General features: G+C 39.1%; 1 protein-coding gene across 1 annotated transcript; it reads right to left on the minus strand.

The window, feature by feature from the left end:
- Nucleotides 1–579: 579 nt before the first annotated feature.
- LOC139935962 (transmembrane protein 184C-like) lies at nucleotides 580–16,000 on the minus strand. Its single transcript, XM_071930628.1, has 8 exons — nucleotides 15,134–16,000; nucleotides 13,004–13,040; nucleotides 8,138–8,343; nucleotides 7,501–7,572; nucleotides 6,396–6,486; nucleotides 5,133–5,348; nucleotides 4,162–4,330; nucleotides 580–3,818 (listed from the first exon to the last, which is right to left on the minus strand). Exons 1-8 carry the CDS (start codon nucleotides 15,460–15,462, stop codon nucleotides 3,688–3,690), a joined length of 1,251 nt encoding a protein of 416 aa, XP_071786729.1. The 5' UTR covers nucleotides 15,463–16,000; the 3' UTR covers nucleotides 580–3,687.
- Nucleotides 16,001–18,067: the final 2,067 nt, after the last annotated feature.

The following is an 18,067-nucleotide window of genomic DNA, read 5'->3' on the forward strand; positions in this document are numbered from 1 at the left end:
GAGACGTTTGAAGGTAAGGACTATAACAGATTTCTGTATTGATGTTATTATCTGTAGTGATAGACTATCATGACTCGTTAGCACAGATAAAGGGACAGTTGAACGTCATATTTTGACTGACAAAACTTTTGAATAGTGACTTGAATATCACAAACACATACTTAGGTCTGATCAATGGTCCCCGTATTGTGCACACAATACACGTACAGCATGCATCGTTGGAGACCATTGTACACATGTACATCGCCACTGTGTTAAAGCATCACCACTGCATACAGCCACGGTGCATCAGGCCAATGATTGGGCTAACTTTTTGTTCAGAAGTACAATCAAATAACTTTTCAACATTTTGTCTTTACAAGATACTGACAAATTATACAATTGACTTAAAATGCAAATTCTGGGAGAGGGGAATCGCACAAACACATCTACCCTTTGTTTATTTTAACCTTTTAAAGGAATTATTCAAGAAATCTCACCCCCCCCCCCCCCCCACACACACACACAAAAAGGAAGAAAGAAAAAGAACAAAAAGAACAATCAGATAAAGATCAAGAAAAATCAAAGTTTTTAGGTAGTCTACTGTTATGTGGGATTGCATATATAGCACCAAAATTATCTCTCCCGTGGGATCCTATCACCTTATTCCAGAACTGCAAGTATCCATCCTTAAACATTTTGTTAATTTGTTTAATTTTTAGGCCCCTATGTGTTTGTTTATTTATTTTATTGATAATATGATAATTAAACCACTATTGATATCAAATAATGACTATTGATATCAAATAATGATTTAATCTGACATTTTGTGTACCCCATCCTTAAGACAATCAGATTAAATCATTATTTTACAGCAAAATTGGTTTAATTGTACAACACTTTGAGTTCATACACACAATATACACGTGTAATACAATTTGTACTGCACCCCATTGAAATTTAACCTATTGTGTTTAATATTATTCCCCTTTATGCAGGAAAACACAACTTTGGACCAGTATTTGAAAGACATCAACAGGGACACCAGATCGAAACCATACGCTGATACTAGGTGGGTCTGCACTGGCTCCACAGCAAGTGTTCGTAATTTTTGAGCACAGTATGCATTTGAACAGTCATCTCTTGTGAAAGCACTGGATGTGTGTTTCAAAACACACTTTGTCTTCGACTTGAGCTACCAGGAGAAGTGTTCTGGCATTTGGGAGTTCATTGAATCGGTTGTGTTTGAACTCAAAGGCAATGTGAAGAGCAGCACTATTCGAGAGTTCAGGGCTTACTGTTCATCTCATGATTCATCTGATTAATGTTGACCATTCCATAAGCATTGTAGTTAAAGAAGTTCTTGCACAAAATGTTTGCAAATACGTATCAAAATCATAAGAGATGTGATAGTTGTGATAGTTTGGATTTATGGACCAACCTTACAATTCAATACCCTTCCAATTTTGTCAAATTTGTCAAAATGTCAAATTCAACGCCGTTTTGATTGCTTAGCGACAATTAGGATAAACCAACAATTCCCCATACAAATTGTTCAAACCCAAAATTGAGTTTGACCTTGGAGTTCTTCTTTAAGCTGTGTTAGCCTGGAAGTATTTATTCTGACCTTGCAAATTAATGTTGACCATTCCAGAAGCATTGTAGTTAAAGATTTGCACGTATTGTTTGCAAATAAGTATCAAAATCATATGGAACAACCTTACAGTTTAAGCTGTTTTAGCCTGGAAGTATTTATTCCGACCTTGCCAATTAGGTAGATTTTTTGTAATTTTTTAAATTCACTGAAATTGTTGATTGATTATGAAACATACAGAACACCCCATTTTGCACATGTGATGTTTTGGATTGTTAATGTTGTTACCATTAAATTTTTATTAAAAAGTTGTTATCTTGAAATTCATGTTGTGGTCGCCAAGTCTCAGTATTTATGATGTGTCCATTTATTACAGCCCTAAACTCCATGAAATAACACTTTGCTAGTATTCAACCCAAGCATTGTGTATATTATTACCAGTTTTAAAGGCAAACAGTTTACATTAAAAATCGGTAAATACTTTACTTCAAAATTAAGTAATTATTTTACATGAGTGGGTTTATACCCAACAATTCAGTAAAAAAACTACCCAATATTGATGTAAAGTTTTACACAACTACTTACATTGTAAAGCGGTAAAGTCTTTACTTCAAAATTAAGTAATATTTTACATGAGTGGGTTTACCCAACAATTCAGTAAAGAAAACTACCCAATATTTATGTAAACTTTTACACAGCTATTAAGCAAGATGTTACCCAACGCCTGTTGGGTAAAGTTTTACCTAATAGTTATGGTGTTCGCCCACTACATCTAAAACAGGTAATATTTTACACAAGTTGTGTAATCTTTTCTCTGTGTGCAATGAAAGGACCTTGATCATAGTGCGGCCATCTTGATTTTCTCCCCTTTTCAACGCAAAGTAATCGAACCGAGGCTGGATGGACAAATAGTCTGGTTCCTTTTTGTATAAAAATGAGGCTTAGATATATACAATGATACATATACACATTTTAAAAAGTAAAAATAACTCATCCCTTTGAGGTAAAAGTTCTACAAACATTATCTATATATTATTATAATATAATGACTAAACATTTTCAATAAACTCAACACACCATAGACTGGATCGAATGAAAGACACTGTGAGATTAAAGTGACTACCAATAGGAGACTTTTCGGACGCTTGGTGGCAGCAGACTTACCAGGTATATTCCACTATATACCTTATCGCAAATACCAATGCGCAAGCGCAGACTGTTGAATGGGGTGCATTGTGGGATATATATGGATCAAATTTGGATACCAGCAAGACCACAATGCATCTAATTCCAAGCTTTACGCGCGCGCCCCGGTATTTGCGAAAAGGTCTATTCTCGGTAATGTGCGCATGCTCAGAGCTACGTAAACAATGGTAATTTACCAGATAAGTCTGCTGCCACCTAGCGTTCCAAAGTCTCCCATTAATCATCATTTCTCTGTGACAGCCTCAGTGCACCACTGCTATTTTCGAGTCAGGGGTCATAGGGAAATATTTCCCTCTTGCTTTGTTTTACACCGCAGCTAGAGTTTGTTGCAAACTGCCAATTCCTGCCTTGAGATAGAAGACATTGCAACTCTTAATATATGGGATTCAGACTTTCTTTCATCTTTTGAAATAATCTTATCTGACAGAGAACATTTTGCATGTTGCTAGACCTCATGAGCGTGGTGCTCCATGACGAAATGTATTACAATTTTATTCATATCAAAAATAAACCAGATTCCTTTAATAAAACAACTATTTTTACAACTCTTTCGTGCAATAAAAGGAACTCCAATGAAAGGACCTTGATCATAGTGCGGCCATCTTGATTTTCTCCCCTTTTCAACGCAAAGTAATCGAACCGAGGCTGGATGGACAAATAGTCTGGTTCCTTTTTGTATTAGCATACATCACTGTTACTGGATAAAGGGAACATGATCTAAATAGTGACAGTGAGATTAAGGTCTAAGGCCGTATCCGAATTGGCGACTATGGCTACGGCTTCATCTGTTGCTAAGTGTGTTGCTAAGGATGTCATAATATACACTTCAACGCACGATGACGTGGAAATCTAGCCGTAGCCGTAGCTGTAGCCGCTTATTATGATGTGCTTGAGATTGGATCTCTTTTTCACACCACCGGTGCACCCTGTGACAGAGGTTGAAGTTGAATAGACGGATAAACACCGTCAGTTGCAGCAGCTGGAGTTTGCTGCTGGGATTGGGCATTGTCATTCTGGAAACCCTCGTTGGTATTGTTACCTGTGAAGAGAGAATTGTAAACCCGTAATATATATGTTGAATATTCATCAGTAACTTCTTCATTAGCATACACCCACCTTTTGCTCCGATGTGATCGATGACGCTGGATTTCATATCGAATACGGTGAACAAACTGAAGGCAATGGACTGACAACTGAAACTGGGTGGACTGGAGCCTATTTAGGGATATTTGATTAAAGCCTATACTCGATATGATGAATATTCATCAGTATCTTCCTAATTTGAATACACCCACTTTCTCTGAGATGATGATCGATGACGCTGGTGTTCATATCGAAATATGGTGCACCTGAAAGTGGGAGGAGCCTATTTGTATACCCACCTTTTCCAAGACGATCGATGACGCTTGATTTCATGCTGGTCAGAGTCCAACAGAAGAGAATAATTCTTCCAATGCCACATTTCGGTTCGTTTGTATTGTAGCGCTGATAGTCAAAGGAATACGTGAAGAAGGCGGCAAGGGGCACCATCTCAAAGCAAATCAGAAGATCCTAAAAGAAAATTAACCAAAAGGAATGAAAATAAAATATTAGTTAATTGTTTTGCGAAAAATAATTCAAGATATGAAATTTTGGGTTGCAACAAATTGCTAAAAGATGACCCCCCCCCCAAGAATAAAAAAAAATAAAACAAATAAACAATTGAAACACCAAAAATACAAAAATAAACACACATATTCTAATATCTAAATAATATAATAATGGACCCTTGCTAAGTTGCTCTCGTGTGATAGTATACAAATATTGACTGCTTCGAGTGCTATGGTTAAAACTATGACTCCCGAGGTGATCCACGGAGCGTTCTATTTTCCCGAGGCGAAGCCGAGGGAAAATAGAACGCTCCGGGGATCACCGAGGGAGTCATAGTTTTTAACCATTGCACGAGTAAAAGCAGTCAATATTTGTTTTATAACACCCCAAACATTTCTAAAACCTGTATTATTATTATTAAGTTACAGACCTGAATGCTACAATCCACGGACGACGCGAACACAGATTGCAAACACTTTTACCTACTGTGTTGCATGTAGTGTCGGACAATCTGAAATGGTTACAGACTATTAATTTATCATCCTCGTACACGCAACGGACGTCTGGGTAATGCACGCCGTGTGCTAGTCTGTCGGACTAGCGCACGGCGCCATGTGCTAGTCTTCGGACTAGCGCATGGCAAACCGACGCTCTATCACACGGCCGTCGTCTAGCAAAACTAAGACATGTCATGTGACGCGCTCTAAACCAATGAGCAGGCACAATACTTGCAAGGGGTGTTATAATAGGGTCTACTGTTCACCTGCAACTTTGTGGCAAAAGAAGGCTCAATATCCGCAAGCTGCATATCAAAATGATTAAAGACGCCTGTCTTTGCCACGAGGTTGAGTATGGAACCCTGGTAGTTGGTGAAAAATATCACAATATGAATCGCCACAAACTGCTTGAAGAACCTGGGCAGAGGTTGGAGCTCTTCGTAGGTTGCCATACGGAGAAGGTTCAGACTGAACATGGCCACCTGGACAACGAGAGATAGTCGGGGTGATTTTAATTACATTCTTTTAAAGGCAGTGGACACTATTGGTAATTACTCAAAACAATTATTATCATAAAACCTTACTTGGTGACGAGTAATGGGGAGAGGTTGATGGTGTACAACATTGTGAGAAACGGCTTCCTCTGAAGTCACGTAGTTTTCGAGAAAGAAGTAATTTTCCACGAATTTGATTTCGAGACCTCAGATCTAGAATCTAAACGCACACAACTTCGTGTGACAAGGGTGTTTTTTCTTTCATTATTATCTCGCAACTTCGATGACCAATTGAGCTCAAATTTTCACAGGATTGTTATTTTATGCATATGCTGAGATAAAGCAAGTGAGAAGACTGGTCTTTGACAATTACCATTAGTGTCCAGAGTCTTTAAATTTCCAGATAACGTGATAGGGCCTATCCAAAATACATATGTATTTATTTTTTCCCCTTTTTTTCTATTCTTTTTTTGCAGTGGCACACCACACCCCAAACTCCAAACTCGATTTTCCTCTAAAACACGCCTATAATAAGGTCATTCCGTTGGTGTGTCTTATGCAGTTGTACACCACACTCAAGCTCAACCCTCAAATGGACATCTAAGACACGCCTATTATATAAGTTCCTACCTTTGGGTGTGCCTGCAATTGCACACCACACCCAAAACTCCACCCTTGAGTGGCCCTCTAAGACACGCCTACTCCCTTAATGTAAAAGAGTGAAAAGGCACTCATTGAAGAGCCATGTGAAGGACAACTCTTTTTCGAGTGGTCTTCCACCGACTCTTTTAGATTGAAGTTTGCATCTTTTTGAGTGATTTTTTTCACTCTGTCCTGGAGTGAAACCCCTCTAAAAGAGTGAAATAACCACCACTCTTTTTGAAGAGCCATATGAGGGACAGCTCGAAATGTAAAGAGTAGTGTTTTTCACTCCTTGTCCCTCTTTACACATGCCTAATGATCATATTTTGATCAACTTCTTATATGTGCCGTTATATTATCCCTAAATTGACACACACAAAAACGGGTACTCACGATTTGTGAAATTGTTACTAGGGTGCAAAACCAAGTATACGGACTTCCCCAACCGAATTCTTCGCTGTAATTTCCGGTAAGATGTAAGATCCTTTTAAAGAAATGAAAAAGAAACACAGCAAAAGTAAAAATGCCACCCTGTGCAACATCATCCTGTAAACCGTTAGCCTATATTATACTAATGTTAACAATTTAACTTCGAACATAGCTCCACGTACCTAGTATAATGAGCACTTTGGGAGGTGGCAGTGTGATAAACACTACTTTAGGTGTATTGTATTGGTGTGATCCTGAATAATGATTTGGCTGTTATGTGACGACGACGTCACGCAGCCCGCCCTGTATGCCGCCATTTTTTGGCTCAATTTTAAACACAAATTATCAAAGCTTATTGAAATATTCACGCACAGAATTGCTAGCAAAATCAAGAATCAAGGCTGGTCATTTCACAGAACTGCTTTAGCAGAAAATGTTGCTTAACAATTTCTGCTTAAGCAGAAATGAGCAGGATACCAGTCACAAATTGAACAGGTGACATGGCTGTTAAGCTGGTGAGCTTATTCTGGTACATTGCACTTAGCTATCTTTCCCCGTTCACACATAGACGTGGTAGCATTGTGGTGACGTGGTAGCATAGTGGTGAGATCTCTTCGGTCGTAAAAAAAAAACAGCGCCGTCGGCAACCATTTCGAAGTAGAAACATTACCGCTAGGTCAGCATTGGTCTAGCTGGTATCATAGTGGCAGCGGGTCAGCAATACTTTTGACGTAGAAGTAGTACAGTTAAATGGAGTCTTTATTACATTTTTGTCAAATTGCTTGATTTTGTCCTATTGTCCCAAGTAATTTATATAATTTTTTTAGTGCCCCATTTTTTTGAGATCGGGGTGATCGGCATGGTCTTCGTTAGGTCGTAGGCCTATGAGGCTTAATTTTGTGAACGTTTTGAGCAGCTCTAATATGAGATGGGGCTCACGCCAGTGCCCAAACCACAGATATTGGGGATACGTCTGTCCCGCCATACCAACAGATATCTAAAAGTGACTTATTACATATTTAAACATTACTGATGATATCGAGAGTATAGTTATATTGTTGCTACTTACACTGTTACTATGGTTGCAATAGTCCGGACGACTGAGTAAGTGAAAGTACCTATTTTACACTTGTGGATCATTCTGGCGATAGAAATCAACAATACAAGAAATTAACAATTAATAGCTTCTTTCTGAATCTATTTAAAGGCAGTGGACACTATTGGTAATTACTCAAATTAATTATTGTCATAAAAACTTACTAGGTAACGAGTAACGGACAGCTGTATGATAGTATAAAACATTGTGAGAAACGGCTCCCTCTGAAGTAACGTAGTTTTAGAGAAAGAAGTAATTTTCCACAAATTTGATTTCGAGACCTCAGATTTAGAAATTGAGGTCTCGAAATCAACCATCTAAACGCACACAACTACGTGTGACAAGGGTGTTTTTTCTTTCATTATTATCTCGCAACTTCGACAACCAAGTTCGAGTTCAAATTTTGCACAGGTTTGGTATTTTATGCATATGTTGAGATCTTTATAAGGCACTGGACACCTTTGGTAATAATTATCAAAGATCAGTCTTCTCACTTGGTGTATCTCGACATGATGCAGAAAATAACAAACCTGTGATTTTCTTTTACTCAATTGGCCATATCTCACAAAGAAACAAAAACAATTATAACGTCATAACAGTTTGTGTTTACCCTAGCGTTGGTTGCCTTTTGACCCGACATAATGGGATTGGTAGCCCTTGCTTTTCTTTCTCGGCCAGACGTTGTTCCAAGTCGGGCACCTCTTCGGCAAAGTATGTCACAATGTAGAATACGAAATTACACATGGCGAGGGCCTCGTACATCTGTCTTAATGCGTCGAAGTACACCTTGCCGCTCGAAAACCGAAGAGCAAGCCACTGGGAAGAGGCAAATTAATGTGAGGTTATAATCAGAGACATTTACAGGGGCCAATTTCATAGAGCTGCTTAAGCAAAAATAAAATTACTTAAGCAAAAAATTCATTACTTAGTAAAATCAGATTACCGGCCAAGACTCCACTCAATTGTTATGCTAAGTAAACAACAGCTAAATACTAGACAAAAGCAATGTATATGCCATGAAATTTTGGTCAGTAACATGTGTAAAATAAGCAAGCTATTTTCTTGCTTAAGCAAATTTATTTGAAATTGGCCCCAGGCTTGTTACTTCTCAGCTGATCAGCTAATTTCCTCTTTTTCTGTTCAAAACAGTGCCATAGAAAACTTAACTTAAAAAAACACTGTACAAAAGTTAAGCGTGATGGACCATTTCCTCTTTTCTTTTAGTCAACCTCCCTAAGTTCCTATAATTACATGCAACAGGCCTACATCATGGGTACCAGGCAAAATCGCTCAATGAATTTGCTCCTTGAGTCAAAATACGTCAACCTTTAGTTAACCTTGGTGCACACTCGAACTTGGTTTGTACGACTAGTTGTTCAATACTGGCAACGAATGAACAAGTTCGAGCACCGACCATTTTTGTCAACCTCTAGTCAATGTTCCAAGGTTTTCTATGCATGCAATACGTCGAAGGTACCAGACAAAATCGCCCAAAGGTCCACTTTAGTCCCTCGCTCGAACTTGACCCTTGTTGTTACACCCCTGCGGTCTCGAGCAGGCCTAACTATTATTTGTAAAAGTGACAGATTTCTGCGCGTGGGGGGGGGGGGGGGGGGCAGTTTCAATGATGTTCATTCAAGTAAATCATTGTCATTTGATTGGACGGTTTTGGAATCACACTGCATTCAACCTTGTCATTTGATTGGATGATTGTGGATCACGCGGCATTCATTCACCCTATTCCATGGGGAGAGGTGCGCAGCCAAGCTGTATCTGCCCCCTTCTCATTCTGCTCTGATCTTAGGGTGTAAAAACACGATTCGAAATGGTTTCACGTCAAAATACTTGTATTTTCACAAGCGCGAAATATGCATCATTCAAGTAGCGACTATCGTTCGGTGCGGATGGGGGGGGGGGGGTACGCTAAGCCTTTTTGAGGTATGGCAGACGTGATAGGAGTGTACTGTTTGGTTTGGGTGTATACACACAAATTTACCCAAACCTTATAGTGTTATAGCATTGAATCGGCCATACTCTCTTAATGTAAAAGAGTGAAAAACTCAACTCTTTACATTTCGAGTTGTCCGTCATATGGCTCTTTAAAAAGGTTGGTGGTTATTTCACTCTTTTAGAGGGGTTTCACTCCAGGACAGAGTGGAAAAAAGTCACTCAAAAAGATGCAAACTTCAATCTAAGAGAGTGGAAGACCACTCGAAAAAGAGTTGTCCGTCATATGGCTCTTCAAAGAGTGCTTTTCACTCCTTTACATTTTAGAGAGTAAAATTATCTAAAAAAGGCTTATAGAGGGGCACATTCCTCTCAATGCGCAGAAGCGATCACGAGTTCGATCGTTCAGTACATTTTGTGTAATTTTCCTCCTTTTCTTTCTTTTTTTAACATTTTGGCTGTAAGTGTAATCGACATTTTTTGTCTAAGTTTTATGACGGCATTTGGAGAGAAAAAAGTTGTTACTCCCAAAGTATTGCAAATTGGGCATGTCTCCACACGACAGTGTGAGCGGTGTTCTCCGGGGGGGGGGGGGGGTATACATGGGGATCCCTGCAGCCGATTCCACGAAACGCTAGGATTAATCCTATCTCGAGTTAGGACGTAGTCTTGGTCCCAAGACCATTGGTGTTGCGCGGTCACACACAACCAACGTTCCGATTATGCACGGCAAAAACTGTCCACGCTTGTAATGAACGAACGCTAGCGGGCGCTCTGTTTCTCTGAATAAGATCTCATAGACCTTATCGCAATAACCAATGCGCAAGCGCAGACTGTTGAATGAGGTGCATTGTGGGATAGATATGAATCAAATTTTGCTACCAGCTAGACCACAATGCACCTAATTCCAAGCTTTACGCGCGCGCCCCAGTATTTGCGAAAAGGTCTATGGTGAGCACATCTTATTCAGAGAAACAGAGTGCCCGCTAGCGTTCGTTCATTACAAGCGTGGACAGTTTTTGCCGTGCATAATCGGAACGTTGGTTGTGTGTGACCGCGCAACACCAATGGTCTTGGGACCAAGACTAGTTAGGACGAGGAACTAGTCCTAACCATGTCCGTCCTAACTTAGGATTAATCATAATGATCAGAGGATTAGCATGTTACAGTACAAGGCGGGAACACGTCCTAAGTGAAGTCCTAAGATTAATCCTAAGTTTGGAAGATGTCGGCGAAATCGACGGCAGGCCCCCCTTGGCTACGCCGATTCCCCTGCTGTTTCATGTGCCTTTCACTATACAAAACGAACTAGTGTATAGTGCATGCAACGATACAATCTTTTGTACATTTCGGGGTTTGGTTTTTCCTCCAAATGACACAGAACTCTTTGTGGCCTTTAAATAGAATAATAAATGTTTTGTATTTGTGCATTGCATATAATATTATTTGAATGGGTTGAAATATGGAACTGTTCCATTTTACACGGCTTCGCCCCGTTGAATGGAAATAATTCCATCTTTTCAATTCATTATAAAAATTTTCACCATTGCTCATAGGCTATAAAATATTGAATATTCATGAGGGCTTCTAACACCACTTCACTAATACAATAGCTAGTTTGACTCGAAGGTCAACATAATAATCAACTCCGATGGCATGATGTTAACCTTTACATTTTGAATGATATAACTCACCACACGCTGAGAACTATACTCGAGAAAAGAGACATGTTATGGGTTTTTTTTACGCTCCAGCTTTCTACACAGAATTTAAGGGCAAATTATAAACATGTAGGTTACATTTGGTTTGGAGCCGTTCTGTTGTTTTAATGCTTTAGTGAAGACGCACACAATCAAACAACTATAATGTGAAAATCTTATTTCAAAGAGTGTATTGTGGGTTTTTTGTTTTTTGTTTGTTTTTAGATATCGCTGAAAATCCGGAGCGGTTATGTCCACGTATATGCAGGATGCTTCTCAGATTCAAATGCTGGGACATAAAAACTGCAATCTTTTAACATAACCATCGAAGTGAAATGATTCTATAATGCTTTATAAATATCGAAAGCTGCTGTTTTGCAGGATAACCACAAGTGTTTATTGCCATTTTAGAATTTATTTGTTTAAAGAGTTAGGACTCGTCTTATCTCGAGTTAGAACGACCGACTCGTCTTAACTTAGGATAAATCTTAAGGTCCGCATGCTACAGTGCAGGGTTGGGACTCGTCCTAAGTCCTAAAATTAAGTTAGGAAGAGTTTTGTGAAATCGACGGCTGGACGCTATTGGAGAGCGGTTGATAGTATACAACATTGTTAGAAGTGGCTCCCTCTGAAGTAATGTAGCTTTTGAGAAAGAGGTAATTTCTTAATCAAATACTAAAAGACTTCATCAGGCCTGAAACCTTGTAAAATGCAACTGAAAGCACACAAAATAATTGTGCAAAATTGTGTTTTTTCCCCTCCATATTCTCGTGTAGCTCAGATGACCATTTGAGTCTAAATTTCCACAAATTTGTTATTGCATGTATGTTGGAATACATCAAGTGAGATCACTGGTCTTTGATAGCTACTAAAAAAGGTGTTGCCTTCCCTTTGACTGAACAGGTTTTGCAAAACTTTGCAACGACGCAAGTTCGAATTTGCCAGCTTTTCGGGTTCGTCAATGACATACTGTCACGAGCATAAACTGCGAGTTGCATTGGAGTGGGGGCTTACAATTGATTGGCGAGATCTTTTTATTTGAAACTTAGCTAGTTCAGTGAGAATGCTGATATCTTTAAAGGCACTGGACACGATTGATACTCAAAATAATCATTAGCACAACAACTTACTTCTTTATGTGCAACGGAGAGTTGTCGATAGTATAAACATTGTCAGACTCCCCACAACATTTTTTTATTGAGAGGTAATTTCTCACTCAAACATTTGAACATGAGAATGACTTCAGGCCTGACGCTTTTCTCGGTAATCTGAAAGCACGCAAATGTTGTGAAAATTTAGGGTGTTTTTCGTTCATTAAAACCATTGTTAAACACTTTCGGTACAGAATAAAAAAGAAAAAAGTTCACAGATTTACAAATAATTTACAGGGTTTACAGAAGGTAATGGTGAAAGACTTCTCTTGAAATATTATTCTATGAAATGCTTCACTTTTTTTAGAAAACATTAGAACAATATCAGTTCTCGATAGCGAGAATTACGGATTTATTTTAAACACATGTCATGGCACGGCGAAACGTGCGTAAACAAGAGTGAGTTTTCCCGTTATTTTCTCCCGACTCCGATGACCGATTGAGCCTAAATTTTCACAGGTTTGTTATTTTATATATAAGTTGACATACACGAAGTGTGGGACTTGGACAATACTGTCTACCGAAAGTGTATAATGGCTTTAATTTCTTTCAAACTCGATGACCGATTGAGACCATAAAATGCATGTTTGGATCCATTGAGAATACTGGTCTTTGACAATTATCAAACGACTGTCCAGTGCCTTTACATTGTCTTTCAAATTGGAGTTTGCAACTTACACTCATCAAGACGTAGAGCGGAGCCATCCAAAGGACTCTGAAAGGGATAGAAAATAAGAATTGGTAAACAAATAAAATGATGGCGCTGTCCAATTCAGTGACACTTTATGACCGTTGTATTGAAAACCATAAGTTTTCCAAATTAAATTTCACAAGTTTTATGGGTGTGGTCCGTGTCAGTCTAACAACCCGCCATGTTTGTCTTTGTGACCGGGGAATGTAGTGGGCGAGGTCTAGATGTTACAAACTTCTTATCAATCAGAATGGCTTAAAGTACAAATTTATAAATAAATAAAAATAGTTAGTGGTGGTTCGACTCTAATCGGAGTCTTTCTCGTTAGATCAAACAAAACATATTAGTCATCATATTCTGAAGTAGTTAATGGTGTTTGAAACTTTGCATGGTGTGAACAAAAATCTCGTTCGGGGAGTGTTGGTTTTGAAATGAGACTGGTGTGGCCTCGACTTTTCGATTAGTAAACTCTGTACTCGTCTTCAGGAGAAAGCTTTGACTACAAATGGTGATACTACTTAAAGCCATGGACACTTTCGGTAAACAGTAGTGTCCAAAGGCCCACACTTCGTGTATCAGAACTTATATATCAAATCACAAACATGTGAAAATTTAGGCTCAATCGGGCATCGGAGTCGGGAGAAAATAACGGGAAAACCCAGCCTTGTTTCTGCACGTTTCGCCGTGTCGTGACAATAAATCCGTAATTCTCGATATCGAGAATTGTTAATTGTTTTAATGTTTTCTCAAAAAGTATTCATGGAATAATATTACAAGAGGATTCTTTCACCATTACCTTCTGTAAATCATGTAAGTTATTTGTAAATCTGTGAACTTTTCTTTGTTTCTGTCCCGAAAGTGTATAGGCCCCTAATGGCTTTAAGTAGCGCTTGGGGATGCAATTTGAGAAGCAAGGGTAAGCATGAAGTCATTTTGGAAGGGTTGTTGCCAACGAATATGCCATTGCCACGAAATGCAAATGTTTTCTCCACCAATACCTCGTTTCCAGAGCCCAACTTCTTATAAGCTGCTTGCACATTAGAACTATGCAAATAAGTTTTCTGCTAAAGCAGAAATAACCAGGATACCAATCAAAAATTGTACATTTGACATGGTAGTTTGGCTGGTAATTTTATTCTGATAAAAATAAGACGAGCAGAGTATATACGACAAAGTGTACTGTCCGAAACGTCGAGACTACATCGGCTCTTTTCAGTGAGCCAACACTCCCACAACAGAGATTTGTACATGGTTATACCCGCAAGTTTACTATTTATTAAGCATAACTGAGTATTTCTTAGCTACTTAAGCAACTCTATGAAATTGACCTCAGATCACAATTCTCTGCAAAAGATCGGAATTTTACATCGACAAAAGACACTCTGACCAAAAGTAAAAAAAGAAAAGAAAAATTGTTGACTTCGCAAGCAGTACAACTATAGGTTCTATATTCCGTCACTCATCCGATAACCCCATCATATTATGTGCTGTTAGTTTATAGCAATAGGGTAAGGATTTTAAGGTTAGGTTTTATTGCCCCTCTTTTGTTTATACGCTAACTTGTTTGCAACAGCTCCCTCTGGTAATTTTTTCCAAATGTGGACCTTTCCCGAACCGTGGACTCTATTGTCCTCTGTTGTTATAGGTCCTCAGTTTGAATGTGTATACCTACTTATACCCACTTAAGGCAGTGGACACTATTGGTAATTACTCAAAATAATTATTAGCATAAAACCTTTCTTGGCGACAAGTAATGGGGAGAGGTTGGTGGTATAAAACATTGTGAGAAACAGCTCCCTCTGAAGTGCCATAGTTTTGGAGAAAGAAGTAATTTTCCACGAATTTGATTTCGAGACCTCAAGTTTAGAACTTGAGGTCTCGAAATCAACCATCATAACGCACACAACTTCGTGTGACAAGGGTGTTTTCTTCTTTCATTATTATCTCGCAACTTTGATGACCGATTGAGCTCAAATTTACACAGGTTAGTTATTTTATGCATATGTTGAGATACACCAACTGTGAAGGCTAGTCTTTGACAGTTACCAATAGTGTCCACTGCCTTTAAGTGATGCAACCCAACTAATTTTATAAACTATTTTAAAATAACATCGCACCTGAAAATGTACTTCTGAAGACTGGGTCGAGTGAAACAGACCATGTGATTGATGATGCCCCAGAATGATAGCGGAATCGAGATGACCATCGGAACGAATCCCACCAAAGCAAGAGTCCTCTTGAATTTATCAACCATTACAGTCTCGGTGTAGTCGATAGCGATACATACTGATCCAGCTATGACGAGCAGTCCGTAGATCACGAAGACTACGGGGCGGATCCAGCGGCGCCAGCTAAAACGCGACTCGGGGTTGGCCGCGACGTTTGACGGCGGGGCGGCCCTCGTGCCACCCTGCACAGATGTGTTTGCTCCTCCGTTAGAATCCATGTCATCAAAAATCTGCTTGTCTCTTGATTCACGTGGGAAATTATCTCAGTCCCATTCTCTAGTTTGGATATGAGGAGCGTGTGTATTCCAACTCGGGTTATATAGTGCTGCTATAATATACAACAGCGTTATTCGGTTCTTTTGTGTGATTTTTTTTTAATAGAGTGTATTGTACGGGATTCGACAATTCCCTCTTAAATTATGACGCAGGCCACTCAGAACTCTGCTCACAGGTATCTCGTTTTACTCAGCAGTCGCGGGAATTAGTTGTTCCAGCTGCCATGATGTCGATAATCGTATAATAGCTTTCCCATTTCTCGTGCAGTTTCATTCTACCCTCGAAAAACGAACTACTTTCTTCATCTATAGATCGGTAAAAAAAAAAACACTGTTTACCTTCGAATCCTTCGGGTCACGTGATGATAATAAAATCTTTACACACTCATGGAGCAATTTCTCAGAGCAATTCGACATGTCATAGGTTACGTGTAGTGATGGTGACACAAAACATGACGAGTTAAGCCTACCCGGTGTCTACGATGTACGTTAACGTGCAAACGATACGGTACTTGAACATGATATTGAACAAACCGAGGTCACCATTATAATGACTGAATACATTTGCATTTCTACAGGTGCAAACAGAGTTTGTGACGGTAAAACACACACAGACAGACTGTGCACTTGGACTTGACGTTTTATAGGCCTAGGCCTACTAAGGCCTATAGGCCTTGTGTTTACGCCAGAAATGTAGGTCATTATTATTCAACCGGTGTAATGCAGATTTGGTGTCTATGAGCTGACTATTAAAGGAACACGTTGCCTTGGATCGGACGAGTTGGTCTATAAAAAGTGTTTGTAACCGTTTGTTATGAAATGCACGTGGTTGGAAAGATGTTTTAAAAGTAGAATACAATGATCCACACAAATATGCCTTGAAATTGCGTGGTTTTCCTTTTGCTTTGCGAACTAACACGGTCGGCCATTATGGAAGTCAAAATTTTGACTCCCATAAATGGCCGACCGTGTTAGTGGACGAGGTAAAAGGAAAACCACGCAATTTCGAGGCATGTTTGTGTGGATTATTGTATTCTACTTTTACAACATCTTTCTACCCATATGCATTTCATAACAAACGGTTACAAATGCTTTTCAAAGACCAACTCGACCGATCCAAGGCAACGTGTTCCTTTAATAGTCGCTGTGTTTATGTTTTGTGACGAACAAACTGTCAAAATGTTTGCATAATCCACAAACACAACCCAAATGCAAATACACCACATCGTCAAAAAACAAAAAACTTATTGCTACTTATATAAAATGCAAATGTAACTCTTTACGTGTTTTTGGTTTAGGAGCCCCAAAACCAACCAGTATGGAAAAAGGTTGGATTGAACATGGGCCGAGGCCATTATGGTAATGTCTGACGTAGTGCATTTTGCATTTTACAGGTAGCCTGCAATCATTGACAGTCTAATACACAACGACAGACAGTGCACTGGACTTGGACGGTAATTAGGCCTTCTGTTTCGTCACTGAAGATATGTCATAATGGCTGACGTAATGCATTTTGCATTTTACAGGTAGCCTGCAATCTATGACAGTCAAATACACAACGACAGACAGTGCACTGGAATTGGAGGGTATTCAGGCCTTCTGTTTCGTCACTGAAGATAGGTCATAATGGCTGACGTAATGCATTTTGCATTTTACAGGTAGCCTGCAATCATTGACAGTCAAATACACAACGACAGACAGTGCACTGGAATTGGAGGGTATTCAGGCCTTCTGTTTCGTCACTGAAGATATGTCATAATGGCTGACGTAATGCATTTTGCATTTTACAGGTAGCCTGCAATCATTGACAGTCAAATACACAACGACAGACAGTGCACTGGAATTGGAGGGTATTCAGGCCTTCTGTTTCGTCACTGAAGATATGTCATAATGGCTGACGTAATGCATTTTGCATTTTACAGGTAGCCTGCAATCATTGACAGTCTAATACACAACGACAGACAGTGCACTGGACTTGGACGGTATTCAGGCCTTCTGTTTCGTCACTGAATATAGGTCATATTCAATGTAATATCAATCAATCAATCATATTATAATCAATGTATAAAGCGCTTTTTAATCAAAAGTTTGCTCGAGGCTCCGAGGCACAGCAGAAATAAATCATTGATTGGACCTGAAACACAAGTGGGCTTTCAGAAGGGACTTGAACATGTTTGAAGGCAGTGGACACTTGGTAATTACTCAAAATAATTATTAGCATAAAGCCTTTCTTTGTGACGAGTAATGGGGAGAGGTTGATAGTATACAAATATTGTGAGAAACAGCTCCCTCTGAGGTGCCATAGTTTTCGAGAAAGAAGTAATTTCCCACGAATTTGATTTCGAGACCTCAGATTTAGAATTTTGAGGTCTCGAAATCAAGCATCTAAAAGCACACAACTTCGTGTGACGATGGTGTTTTTTCCTTTCATTATTATCTCGCAACTTCGACGACCAATCAAGCGCAAATTTGCACAGGTTTGTTATTTTATGCATATGTTGATATAATTTACACCAAGTCAGAATAATGGTCTTTGACAATTACCAAT

Source organism: Asterias amurensis, chromosome 4, assembly GCF_032118995.1.
Source record: "Asterias amurensis chromosome 4, ASM3211899v1".
In the NCBI taxonomy this organism is placed as follows: domain Eukaryota; kingdom Metazoa; phylum Echinodermata; class Asteroidea; order Forcipulatida; family Asteriidae; genus Asterias; species Asterias amurensis.

Bases quoted from the DNA above. Each gene is read 5' to 3' on its own strand.
- LOC139935962 (XM_071930628.1), bottom strand. From the start codon at position 15,462: ATGGATTCTAACGGAGGAGCAAACACATCTGTGCAGGGTGGCACGAGG. The intron at 13,041-15,133 runs GTGCGATGTTAT...TATCCCTTTCAG, and splicing joins CTTCAGAAGTACATTTTCAG to AGTCCTTTGGATGGCTCCGC. The intron at 7,573-8,137 runs GTAAACACAAAC...TTCTATCGCCAG, and splicing joins AAAAGGCAACCAACGCTAGG to AATGATCCACAAGTGTAAAA.